The following is a 13,821-nucleotide window of genomic DNA, read 5'->3' on the forward strand; positions in this document are numbered from 1 at the left end:
AAAATTCACAAGGGTAGAGCCTGTCTCTGATGTGGTTAGGCATTGTGTTAGTTACCAGCTCCCTGCAGAGCATCTGGCATTTAGTAGGATCTCAAAAATTAATGCAATATTGAATAAATCATCCTCTAGTTTATATTTTTCCCCCAATGAACAGTATTCTTGTGCAAAACAATCTCATAGGCAGGCCCCCTTGTCTGACCTATCAGTAGTGATCAGGCAAGTGGAGTTAACATGAGACAAAACAAAAAATCATTTCCATTTTCTTTGCAAGGCTATTTGGCAAGTGGTAGGCCTTCAGAATCATTCCTAGCACATCCTATCATCTCTATTCAGAGCTTAACGATGTCCACTTTTTCCTTATAGGATTGAGTCAGCAACCGAGAATATAATGTGTGTTTGTCATTGTGACTCCCATTAACATACCCCTGGGAGATTAATACATGTCAGTGATTCACTATACCTTATAAATGTTTATTGGTGAGATATACCAGGATAAATGTAATGGAAAAAACACACAGGACACAATACTCTTGTGTGTGCTTTGATTTCAAAATTTGGAGTTGCTTAGGCAAAGAGGTGTTTATCTCGGTTTAAATATGTTAGACTGGAGTAGGCATGTCAATAGGCTAACATTAAATAACTTTTATTTTTTTTTCTTAGAGCTGCGAATAATCTTTTCCCAGATCACTGGGTTTAATACTATTTATTTTTACTAAGATAATCATTAAAATTTTTATTAGCTTTGTTTTGAAACCTATCAGCATTTGTGAACTGATTAAACTAAAAACTATTTAATAATAAGTTAATAGCTATAGCTAACTCATAGTTGATAACTAGGAAAAACCCCTTATCTTGCACTGGTATGCTTTGTTATTGATTTAACTTTCATTTTCAAGGTCATTCCACCCCCATAAACTCTCTGAACTCACTTAGCTAAATATACTGCATTACACACAAAAAAATAGCTAAAATCCAAATGCAACTAATCAGTTTTATAGAAACAAATAATGTTACTCATGTTATTTAAAAAAAAATATTGTTGACAAATCCAAAGAAATGTATACTGCATTTAGCAGGGGTGATATAAAGGGCTGTTTTTGATTATTATATATAAAAAATAATGAGTTTATTAATGACATTATTAAAAATTAAACATCAGAGAAAGTTATATAAAATAAAAATTTTAAACCAACTACAATACAGCCATTCAGATGCTACAGTGAAGTAATTTGATGAGCATGGATATCTATCTGTCTATATATATATAGATAAAGGATATATAAACATCAAACTTTACAAAAACTACATATTCATTTTAAAACCATGAAATTTTTAAAATTTAATGGACTAAAGGAAAAAATAAATGTGAATTCATTGCTGAAACATAAGTACAAGCTTCATTTCAAGGAAAAAGATTATGAAAAACTTCAAGAGACTGGAGTTAATTTTAAAAGTCAAATTCTTAAACTTTAGACAGTATTTACCCCTGACCTGCTTGCTATGAAAGATTTTGACATTTGGACATTAGCACATTAAAATATTCCTCTCCTTTCTTTCTTACTGCCTGGTTTTGGTAGCTTTGGATATTACAATGCCAACGTTTGTAACATTTACAGTATATTCTGTAATCCTATTTACCCACGTTTAAAAATCTGAATTATCTATTTCTGTACTTCAACAAATCCATTTCTCTATTCTTAAGTTCCTTGTTTTTATTTTATTTTATTTTTTTTTTTATTTTGTACTTAAGTACTTTTTTAAAGGAAGGTCTTGTGGATAGTTATTTCCTGTTTGTTTACCCATTGGAATGCCTATTTTATATGGATCCAGTCAAGGTCAATCAGGTAAAAGGAATGCAAATTGGTCCAGATGCTTCAAATAGAGTGTCATTTGATGGAGAGAGTTAGAAAGGGCTGTTGAAAGGGCGGGAGTAGTCCAACTCAGGGAAACTGACATTCAGAAAATCAGGAAAGGCAAGATATCTCAGGAAGCCATCACTGATGACTTCAAAGGCCTATAGTACCCATATGGGTGATTTGCAAGGGGATGCCTAAAAGCTGCCATATGCCCAAGCCTATATGCTTGCCTGTTGCCAGCACCAGGCCATCATGGCCTCTGCATCTTATATGCTTTCTTTTTTTTTTTTTTTTTTTTTTTTTAGAGCAAGGGCAATCTTTATTTTTATTTTTTGTCTTTTTGCCATTTCTTGGGCCGCTCCTGCGGCATATGGAGGTTCCCGGGCTAGGGATCGAATCAGAGCTGTAGCTGCCAGCCTACGCCAGAGCCACAGCAACGCAGGATCCGAGCCGCATCTGCGACCTACACCACAGCTCACGGCAATGCCGGATCGTTAACCCACTGAGCAAGGCCAGGGACCGAACCCGCAACCTCATGGTTCCTAGTCGGATTCGTTAACCACTGCGCCACGACGGGAACTCCCTTATATGCTTTCTAAATCTTGTTCAAGTTCCTTTCACTGGCAGAATCCCATGTGGATCTCTGCTGGCTGGGATTAGAAAAAATGGTATTACCAGTCTTTATACCCTAAAATATGGGAGGGGACAAAGGGATAAAATGATGCCTCTTTGCCTTGTTGCAATAGACAATCTGGACAATACTTTGACTGGTTATATTCTGGAGGCACATATTCTTTCCCATAGAAATATTCTCCTATGATTGTTGGCATTGAATGTTGCTAAGGAGCCTAATTAATTTCTTCCCATATCCTTTCTTGCTTCTCTTTTTAAACTTAGATACCAAAGAACTTTTGGGGGTATTTTTGAAGTTCAATACTATCATTCTGTTTTGCAATCTGTGCAAATTCTGTTATTATTTCCAAGTCTCTACTAATCTTCCTGTAAGAAAAGTATATTTTCTCATTGCCTTATCATGGTTGGCCATATGACTTGCACAGACCAATGGAATATGAAGAGAAATGACATGGTGGCATGAAGAATAAACATGTCTAATATTTTTAAGGTATTACCTCTCAGAATTTATAGTGAATGTTCCATTCCTTCACTATTTCTATTTTTAAACATCTATTCTAAGGTTGTACTCAACTCTAATTAAGTACAGAGGTGTATACAGATGTTTAGTGCTGCACTATTGATCTGTAACAGTAGAAAACTGGGAATAAGTGAAAGATTTTGAATATAACAAACACCTTTATATCTACTATCTAGATTTGGTTTATATTTTTTCCATATTTCTTTTATCTTTATCTCTAGGTATAAATGCTCACGCTCTCTCATACAAACACACACATTTTTGCTGAATCATTTGAAAGTAAGTTACAGGCATCATGAACTTAATCCCTCTGAAGATCTCTAAGTACTCCAGCATGCATTTCCTAAAAACGACATTCTCCAACATCACCCCAGTATAATCATTACATCTATGAAAATTCAAAATAATTTCCTATTAACTTTTACTATTCAGTCCATATTGTTCACCTGTACTAGTTGTATACTGGTAATATTTATTAATAAAAGGGCAATAGTTAATTGACTTGTGGGAACATCCAGAATCCAGACTGCTGGGCACTAGGTTGGCATAGGTCTATATTCAGTAACTTTGAAAGATCTTCAAGACACAGTGTTACATTAAAAAAGCAAGTTGCAGGGGAATTTATATAGCAAAATCCTATGTAGTGAAACACCAAGTTTATGTATTTTATATTTATATACCTGCCTAGGAAAGGGAGAAGAATAACTTTTAAAATCCTAAATATGGCGGAGTTCTCATTGCAGCACAGTGGAAATGAATCTGACTAGTAACCATGAGGTTGTGGGTTCCATGCCTGACCTCGCTCAGTGGGTTAAGGATCTGGCGTTGCCCTGAGCTGTGGTGTAGGTCGCAGACTCGGCTCAGACTGCACTTTGCTATGGCTGTGGTGTAGGCTAGTAGCTGTAGCTCTGATTTGACCACTAACCTGGGAACCTCCACATGCTGCGAGTGCAGCCCTTAAAAAAAAAAAAAAAGCTAAATATGGCTACTTTTGGAGTTGAGGAATGAAATGGGGAAGATATTTTACTTTGTGTACTTCTGACTTTATACTTATTATAATGGTAATGTATTCATGGGTTACTAGGTAGTAAATAAACTAAAAGCTAAAAGAAAACCTTACTGTTTAATGGATAATCCTTAACCACTATTTTGATAGATGAGGTAGAAAGAGAATTAGAATCCAGGAGGCATAGGGAACCCATCATTTATTCAGTAGATGTGTGCCCATTACTGTGTCAAGCATCCTTCTTAGAGATGTTCATGACAGTCTCTGAGATAAGCCAGTATAACCTCTATGTTAGAGGTGAGGAAATTGAAATTCAACAATCTTGAGTGACTTAATCCTATAATCACACTATTAGCAAATGTCAGAGTCAAGATCAAGACCCAAGATCTAACTCCCATACTACTACACTTCATAGGACAATTGTATCATTAGTCAATAGTGGCTATATGTGTTTAATTTATTCTGTAACAACTACAGTGAGCAATGTGTTCAGGAAGAGTGATAAATGGAATGGGCAGCAGTGCTAGGATTTCCAAATTATCTTTGCTTTGTCTTGTTTCTTTAGTACCCTTATATGCTTCTCCCATTTCTTTGTACTTCTGTAATCTTTTGTACTTTTCCCCTCCTCCTCCTGGATCTTCCATACTTGCTTATTCTGCTTTACAAGATTCCTGCACCTAAATATTCTTTGACTTTGTTATTTTTTTGGCAAAGAATTATTCTCCATATACTGCCTGGATCCAGCAGAAATTAGCTATCTTTATGTGAACTAGACTTAGAATGTATGAACCTAGAGAGTTTGATACTTTAATAATAGATCTTCTAGATGATCGTAAAGGTTATTTAAAAATTATCAGTGGCAAAATTAGCTAAAATAGATAGCATCCCAAGAGAATTTTATGAAGTTTTTCCATCTAATTTTAACTGCTTTATTAACTTGGGTCATCTAATCAAAAAAAAAAATTCTTCTGCTATGTACTCAGCAAGTTAATATTGACCTGGGATTTTCGGGAAGAGATTACAAGAGTTCATAACTTTCTTATTATCTACTCTAAATAACCTCACAGAATCATACCGAGAATACTAATAATGATGCTAAACTAAACTGATTATATAAATAGAAAAATCCCAGTCTATTTTTTAAATTTATTTTTTATTATAGCTGATTTACAATGTTCTGTCAATTTCTGCTGTACAGCAAAGTGACTGAGTTTAGTCTATCTTATAATTATTGGGAAATGGCTTCTGCTAAGTTACGTGAAGGCTTATTTGGTTCTGTTAGATACCAAAGTCCATTGACCAATATAATCATCTTTTAATCTCACAAACTTAAATAGGACCAAAGCTCTCGCTACTGGTGTGTGAACATAAAGAATAAATAAATGGCAACATTTGGGATGGAGCTAAGCAATGACTAATCTCATCACCTATGACTCCCTCGGTCTGACTAGAACTCAAACCTTTTATTATGCTTCTCCCCACTGAATCCCCTAAAGTTTCTCATTGACCTCAGCTTCTGTTCACTAGGGAATGGCCATGTCTTACAATTCTTCCATACAAAGCGGCTGTATCACATCAGACACTGACCTGTCTTTGGCTTTTAGCCTCCTAAATCCCAGGTATAGATAAGGGGGTCTAACTATGTTTGCCTGAACTGTTTCACACTTCTTAAAGAGTCAAAATTAGTAACCAAATTAGTCTTTAGATGTGACATGCCCATCACTAAAAAGCTATCTTTGAGTACTTGAAGTACACTTACAACTAAAACATTCTCACTCTCTGAGCACTAAAACTTAATATTTTCACTGAGGAAAAACAAAACAAAACTTATGCTCCCTGGTGATTTAGTGCTTAGGATCTGGTGCTCTCATTGAGGAGAAAAAAAAAAAAAAAAAAAAAAAACAACAACCAAAACTGTAGCAACATTTTGAAGGAAAATGCCTGTTACTTGCTTTATCCTTTTTAATTCAAGTCTTCTAGATTAGAGAATAAGTGACAGAACTTAAAAAAAAAAAGCACATTCACAATGTCTATGAAATAGCCCAAAGTAGTCAAGCTGAACAGAAAGTCAAAGAATTTTCAAACCATGTTACTGTATACTGTAAAGGATGCTGGAAATTATGTAATGTAATTTAACCCCCTTCTCTTATAGATGAAGAAGCAGTGTCCCAAGTGGTGAAGTAAATTGTGCAAGGCCACAATGGATTATTAGAAGCAAACCGAAATGTGATTTAGTTATCTGCTTCATAATCTAATTCAATTCCTAAATTGCATAACAAATCACTGGTAAAGTTTGAAGACTTCAAGTAGGCATTTTAAACGTTTAAAGTGTGATATTTTTGCAGTAAGTATATTGTAATTAATGGGTGCAATAATTGATGCTAAACCAATATACTGTTTTTTTTCATATACAAAATATTATAGGTGTCCTTGGAAATTTATGTCATAAATATGTACAAGGTTATACAGTCATCCCTTGGTATCCATAAAGGACTGCTTCCAGGACCCTCACGAATATCAAACTCTGAGTATGCTCAAGACCCTTATACTCAATAGTGTAGCACTTACACATAGAACCTACACACATCTTCCTGTGTACTTTAAATCTCTAGATTACTTCTCATACCTAATAAAATATAAATACTATGTAAATAGTTGCCTAAGAAAGGTAAATTCAAGTTTTACCTTTTGAACTTTCTGGAATTTTTTTCCTGAGTATCTTTGATCCACAGTTGGTTAAATCCATGGATGCAGAATCTGCAGATACAAGGGACTGACTGTAATTTCACATCTTGTATAAGACTTTGGCACCATCTAATATTCCATAGATGTGCAGTTCTTAATATGAAAATCACAATCTCATATTGCTGCATTTGAACTTTTCAGCTTTAAAATTTTACATTAACATATGAGTATATTTTTTCCATTTTCCAAAAATTGAAATTGAGTCCCATAGAGGTTAAGCAATTTGATCCAGGATCTGTATTTCACACTTTTCCTTCTGGCTTGATAACCAGGTATAAGTTATATCAGTGCCATAAAGGGGCATAAAGATTAAAAAAAAAAAAGAAAAACTTCCGGCAGGCAAAAATTATCTTTTCAGCGCTTCTTCATCTTTTCTGTATTTTCACTTTCCTCTCTGTCAGTTGGGAAACGGACAAAGACATGGGAGAGAGACCTCAGGTTGGTTCGACAGTCACTGATGTTTCCGGGTTGTCTCGAAAAGAAATCAGTTTTTCCAAGTGATCTTTACTGTTAAATTTAAAATGTTCTTTGCTTCTATTACCTGAGACAATTCTTGTTTTTAATCAGGAAGGAGATATTGTGATTATTTAGAGGACATTAGACAGATAACACTAACCTAGTGGATGCCTTGGCATCAACTGCTATCAATACTTAGACATTTATCAAGACTGACTAAAATTAGAAGCTCTTCTCATTTCTGAATGATCTTACACTAAATTTTGTATAGGTTTGAGAAACTCTGTTCTTTCAAAACAAAACAAAACAAAAAAACTGGTGAAGATTACAAATAACTGTAGGCTAAATCTTGAATGTAACAGAAGTAGACATGAGGCTACTTGACTACCTAACAGCTATTTATGAGCAATAACTGAATGTAAAGCCAAATCAAAAGTGATTTTAATATGATTTAATTTTGAGCTATACACGGTAACTGAATTAAGAAGGGAAATATTACAGAACATAAAACCTGGTGAATATCATTGGATTAAAAGGTAAGGATTTAATGTATGACAGAGGTGATCTTCATAGTCTGTGACCTGCTTACTGCTTTGAACAATCAAATACCTAATTGTTTTCACTATTAAACTTTAAAAAATAATTTCTAGTATTTATTAGTTTTCTAATTAGGTGAGAGGAAATATTCTATTCTTCGTATGGCAGTATTCCACATTATATTTTTATTCTAATAGTCATATATTTGCCGTGAAATAGGCATAGTATCCCTCCCATGCGTATACACTCCTATCTCTCCTATAAATTCTCTCCTTAATACTTGATCTTCTCATGAGACAAAAGTGTTTTCAGACTTGATGCAAATTGACATGTTCATTGATAGATTACATGATTAAAGGTAGAACATCCTTCTTGAAGTTTCTCATAAAACCAAGTTGTGTATGATGTCTACAATCTTGTAAAGCATAAAGATTTGGAAATAACTGACAATAGGAAAACTAAGAAATAGTCAAAGTGATATTTGGTAGAAATGTGGCAATAAGATTTACCCATTAAAGAACCACCTGAGTTAATTAAAAATTTTGCATTAATTTTTTGCTGTGCAGTTTTTATCAGTTAGGAAATTCCAGTAGCCATTTTCAGTTCCTTTAAAAAAATTTTTAAGAATTGCCTTTTATCATCTGCTCAACTCGTTACTGAGAAAACTTAAAGACATGTTAAAATCAGTTTCACTTAAAAAATTCAGTTTTCAAATGAAAGGCTGATTGAAATAATTGACATTAAGTGCTGTGTTGAATAGCAAACGAGTGACTTCTTAATTGACATTAAACAGGAAAAGTTTATGAAATGATATTAAATTAACATTTACATTAAATTAATAAAAATAGTTTTGAAGATGAGAAAAGAATTTTCCCATTAGTGGGAATTTCCATTAATAGAGTTGATATTAAATGAACTTGATAATAATAGGCAGGGGGAAGAGATGTCTGGCTGCCTGGAAATGAGAGAAAACTCAGTGAGCAGAGGAGAAACTGCTGGGAGTGGCAACAGCTCCAAGACAGGTGACTTGATTTTTCTTTAATGAGGTGGTTAAAGAACTAGCATGAACTGTTCAGCAGATAAATAAAAAACGCAAGTCTGTTCAACAGTCCAGAGACAAGTTTTTATAAACCACACCTTTCAGATGCTGATATCCATGTTTTTCTGAAAAACTAGTTTATAGAACATTTCTTTCAATAGGGAATAGAAAAGGGATATTTTCAACAAGGATGACAACAGAACTATCTTAATGACTCAGTCTTTTGATATTTGTTCCTTGGGTATTTTTTTTATAGGGAGCAGGCTAGAACATTAAGTCTCAGATGTTTATGACTATGGTATCTAATTACTTGAAATATATACTTCATCTGTGCTTACAGAGTCATGCCATAAGTGTATGTAGGTGGTGTTACCTCAATGAAGAGAAAAAGTAGGGAGAACTACGATTAACCAGCAATCATGCAAATGTTGCTGCTGCCTTACTGCAGAGAGAGTGTGTCCAGATGTTCTGCAGGTCAAACAAATATAACTGTGCTTTGGATGACTATTAATAGAATTAGGGTTGTCATAGCATAGAAATTATAGGTAAATAGATCATCCCAATGATTGATAATTTTAGTGTACTGTTCATTTCCAAAAACAAAACCTTTAAAATGCCAGATACTCATTTAGACAGGACTCAGCTAATTAGATACCCTTAATTTTACTTCTGGAGCTAATGACACAAACAGTCCTAGACAGGAGAAAATTTTTTGGTGGTGTTGGCGGTCATCAACACCCATTTCCTGGGATGGTTGTTATTGATGGAGTACGCTGTGGCATGCAGCATCTAGTCTCTCATGTTGGTGGCCCAAGTTCTAGAGATGTGGCCAGTGGTGATGGTTCTGGTGTTCTCATTGCACTGGGTCAGTGGTATGTTTGGGGTGTATCTCTGGCTGTATGGCTTCCCTCTCTTCTGAGCCAGCTAATCCAGCCCTCCCAGCAAGCCTGTGACTGACCTATTAAAGTTGCTATCAATTCCCTTTCTCTTGAACAAGCCTGAATTCATCTCTGTTGGTTGCAAATAAGTAATTTACTGATACAAGTATCTTGCATTTAACTATATGGGACTATAAGGCATGGTGGGTATTTAATAAATATTTGTTGAGTGAATCGAAAACGTGAATCAGACTCTTGATTCTTGAATATAAATTTACCTTATCTTGACACCAGTGTCACTGCTAATAAATGAAATGTCCTGAGGAAATGTCTAAGCTGTCCTTGAAATACCTTTACCAATGACAGGCAGCTTTTTGAGCGTTCTCACTGAAAATGGCATGGAAAGCTGTAGTGATTCTCTTATGAGGAGCTTTCTATGGAGTTCTTCTGATTTACATGCAGGGTCATATGTGCAAAAGCAAATTTGGAGGTAATAGGAATCTGTTACTTCTCACAGAGTAGTATATTTTTACAAGTGATTTTAGCAACTCTACTAAAAAAAAAAAATGCCCAACCTGCTAGACTTAATTTCTACTTTATCAAAAACATACACAATGCAGAGGGAATTATTACAAATGAAATGTATATAAGAATATCATTTGTCCTTTTTCTCATAGTCTGCAGTATCACAAGAAGCCTGTTTCTAAAATTACCGTCTCATATTATGTATTGACTATTGCATTTTCTCCTTCAAGTACAACTTTCCCCAGCTTGGCCATTTCATCGTCTTTATCTACTTCCTATTAGTAAAGCAAAAATAAAACACTGTAGTTTTCATAGCCGTCCCTCTGTTACTTTCAGTTAATAAGTGGAAAGGATCTTGACCTCTGAGTTTTTTGCATCATTTCCTCACAGGGCATGCAATAATTCTTATCATTTATGCTAATAACCTCTTTTTGATATGTTTGCTCACTACTGATGAATCTGTTTTGTTTTGAAGAGTTACGATTTCATTATGCTATCAAGCAATCAATCTCAAAACTGGACAGGACAGAGACTATCATCAAAGTTTAACCTTGAGAAGGTAGGAGCTGATCATATAATAATTAGAATGTGTCCAAATTAGTGCTGTAGCCTGTAAATGCAGGTTTCAAAGATGAAAAGCCAAGGACTATTAGAGGTGTCAGAAGTCAACCACATCAGAGTGCGAAGTCCCTTAACCGTGGAGGCAGGGCAATGGAGGTGTGGCAGTGGGGGGTAGGGATAGGGGAGGGAGGGGCATATTGAGAGGCGAGGATGTTTGGTTCTTTAAAATTCCGATAAAATATTTCTCTTGTGCTTCTCTCCATACTGGGAAAAGGAAAGTCTTGATTGGGTTGGTTTCTCCAACTATAAAATTCGGACAAAAAGTCGTTGGGATTGCAGATTTCATCTGGCTCCAATCCACTTGCTATACAGAAGGTCAGGGAAGCTGGACATTTAAAAAAATGTGCATTCAGTTCTGGATAGTATTACTTATTCAAAGCTTAATTTTGTAGAAGGGAAGGAGAATTGAAAAAAACTATCTGGAGTTCCAGGAAGCAATGCGGATCCTGCAAGTGCCCATGATTAGAACTACTCAGTACAGTGCTCTGCGATGTTAAATGGTTTACCGAACAGAGCTGAGACTGTGAGTTGGTTTGATTTGACAGCTAGGGGGTTATTTTTCAGCCACTTCCCATTGGAAAGGTCAGCCAATCCCAGTAATTAGGTATTCTTTTGTTTTAGCCTTGTTCAGTTGGAAAGACCAGTAATTAGCTACAACTTCAAAGGCAGACTTTCTACATAGAGACTATCATTCTTAACCAGGGATTATTACCAAAAAAAAAAAATATATATATATATATATATATATATATATCAGGTTTTGAGTCCTAAGCATCCTTATCCTCACTTATTCTGTGGAGACTGATTTTACAAGAATGTTTCTGATATTCACTGTTAACAAAAACAAAGTCCCAAAACCCAGACAATATACAATGGTTTAATCATGTTAAAAACATGAATACTCAGATTATGATACTTGTGAAAGCTCAGGCATTTCAGATGCTGTTTTGCAAAATGTACAGTGACTCTTTCATCAACATCCATCTAAATGATAGCAATTCTTTGTTAAAAGCAATTTTCTGCTGAGGTTATGTGCATATGCGTGTCTATAGCAAAATCATAAATGGCAAGATTTTAGCTTTTGCAGAAAAAAAAAAGGTGTTGTGAAACCTGAAGCATTACATATTGAGGATGGGTAAATGGGGCAATGGAGTCTTCAGGCAAACTCAGGGCCTTTGCTCCTGCTTTTCCCTTATTCAGTATACTCATGTTATCCACTCTCAACTTCTGTTTACCGGCTTTGTTTTATCACCATGTGACATACTACTGTGTTTTCTTTACTTAATATCTCTCCTAAATAGAACTCAGAGGTTGTTCACTGTTTAATGCCCAAACCTAGAAAGGGGTAGGCATACAATAGGGGCTCAAGGAATATTTATTGAAACAGAGACAAGGAAGCAGCTGCTAATTTTTCCTTTAAGAGCTGACTTAAAAAAATACTCAGGTCTCTAATTTATCTACATATATTGGAAGTGGAAGTGTGAATGTACAGGCAGCTGGAATTTTTGATAGTATAACCGCTGGAAGCAGGGGGAGCTGATGGGCTGGCCAAGCTAACAACTGTGTGTGACATTCCTAGGACAACAGAAGGTATTGAGAGCAGAAACAGCAGGCCACAGTCTACAAGTATTGAGAATTACCAATGGCTGAGAGAGTGGAGCACAAACCCTTCATGTCACATGTGACTGTCCCCACCCCCTCATCCTCCTCCATCTTCTCTTGGCCTCCATGAACCTTGATAAAGGCAAGAGCTCTTTTCTGCTTAGGTTTCTGTCTCATGCTGTGACTTGATGCCTTTGTTTCTCCAATCCATATGACAGGTAACATGCCACTAATATATTTTAGTCTTGCCACCAAAAAATAAATTTGACTTTTTTTCCCCCAATTCCAGCATTATTTGGCAAGAACTCTGATTGGCTCAAATTGGACCATTCAGCAATGATGGAAGAGTCAGCTCTTTCAATGGATAAAGTCAAACTGTATTAACATTAGGATGATCAAATAATTTATCATCCAAATTGAGTATTAAAATAATCAAACTATCTAGTTTTTGAAATACTGTTTACTGACCCAGAAATAGGTGTTATCCTAATGGCTTTCCCTTAAAAATAATCTCATTCCAAACTATACAAAAAATTAAATATTCCTTCCAAAAGAATGAAATGACTTATACCTTCTACACCAAAGCAAACAAGAAAATTATTTATGTCAGTTATCCGAACTTTAAAAAATGACCATGTGGCTTTAGGACCTAGTGATAGAAGATACTTAGTAAATAATTGCTGGATAAAAGGATGAAAATGACTTGAGAATTTCATTGAGTTTTTATTCCTCTGAGCTGCTAACTGGAGAAACTGCTATCAAATCCTTTATTTGAGTAAGTCTTCAGTCCAGCACCTACCCACCTGCCAAGACTACCCTGAGAATCTTTCAACATTTTAGAAATCCTTGCAAGAGGGAAAATGCTTCTTTGAAATGTTCCCTATAACTGAGTGAGGCAGGACTTCTTGATACCAGAGCTAAATGTTTTTCATGCCTTGAAATGCTCCCTCCTAGAAGGTCTATCCTGCAAACCACTCAATAACTAACCTTCCTAAAAAGTCCATCACCACCACATTCCCTTCATATGAATCTTGTTTTTCTCTTAAAGTCTCGTGCTGGAATCAATCATCTTCTTCTTTACTGAAGGTCTCAAATTATACAAATACAGAAGGCTGCCTGTACTATGCCATTTAGTAAAAGGGACTTGGCAGGGAGAGGGAACAGGCCCCCACCCCGCCCCGGCAGATACTGAGAGACAATTGTTTTGGATTTTTCTCCTTAGATAGTTGGTACACTTGAGAATCTTACAGGTATAAATTCCTCCAGTACATATTTAATGTTTTTATTTTTTCTTCTCTCAAAATAACAAACATTGTCCTTTTACATATTCATACTTAAACAATTTCTAAGCTACATATGACTCTAATAGGGGATAAAATCTCTTTCTATAACATGCATTTTAA

General features: G+C 35.3%; 1 protein-coding gene across 4 annotated transcripts in view; it reads right to left on the reverse strand.

Moving 5' to 3' along the window:
- LOC110259460 (uncharacterized) overlaps positions 1-13,821 on the reverse strand; it is a 700,448-nt gene that overhangs the window by 82,187 nt on the left and 604,440 nt on the right. The window contains exon 4 of one of the 4 annotated variants that reach the window (XM_085014430.1): positions 6,701-6,772. The exons of the other annotated variants lie outside the window; for them this stretch is intronic. Within the exon in view, the coding sequence (XP_084870556.1) occupies positions 6,701-6,772 (72 nt within the window). The remainder of the gene's footprint in view (positions 1-6,700; positions 6,773-13,821) is intronic. 4 annotated transcript variants of the gene reach the window in all.

The sequence above is a fragment of the Sus scrofa genome, chromosome 2, assembly GCF_054392235.1.
Source record: "Sus scrofa isolate SSC_HxYL_T2T_F1_AM1 chromosome 2, Sscrofa_HxYL_maternal_Yorkshire_Landrace_v2.0, whole genome shotgun sequence".
Classification (NCBI taxonomy): domain Eukaryota; kingdom Metazoa; phylum Chordata; class Mammalia; order Artiodactyla; family Suidae; genus Sus; species Sus scrofa.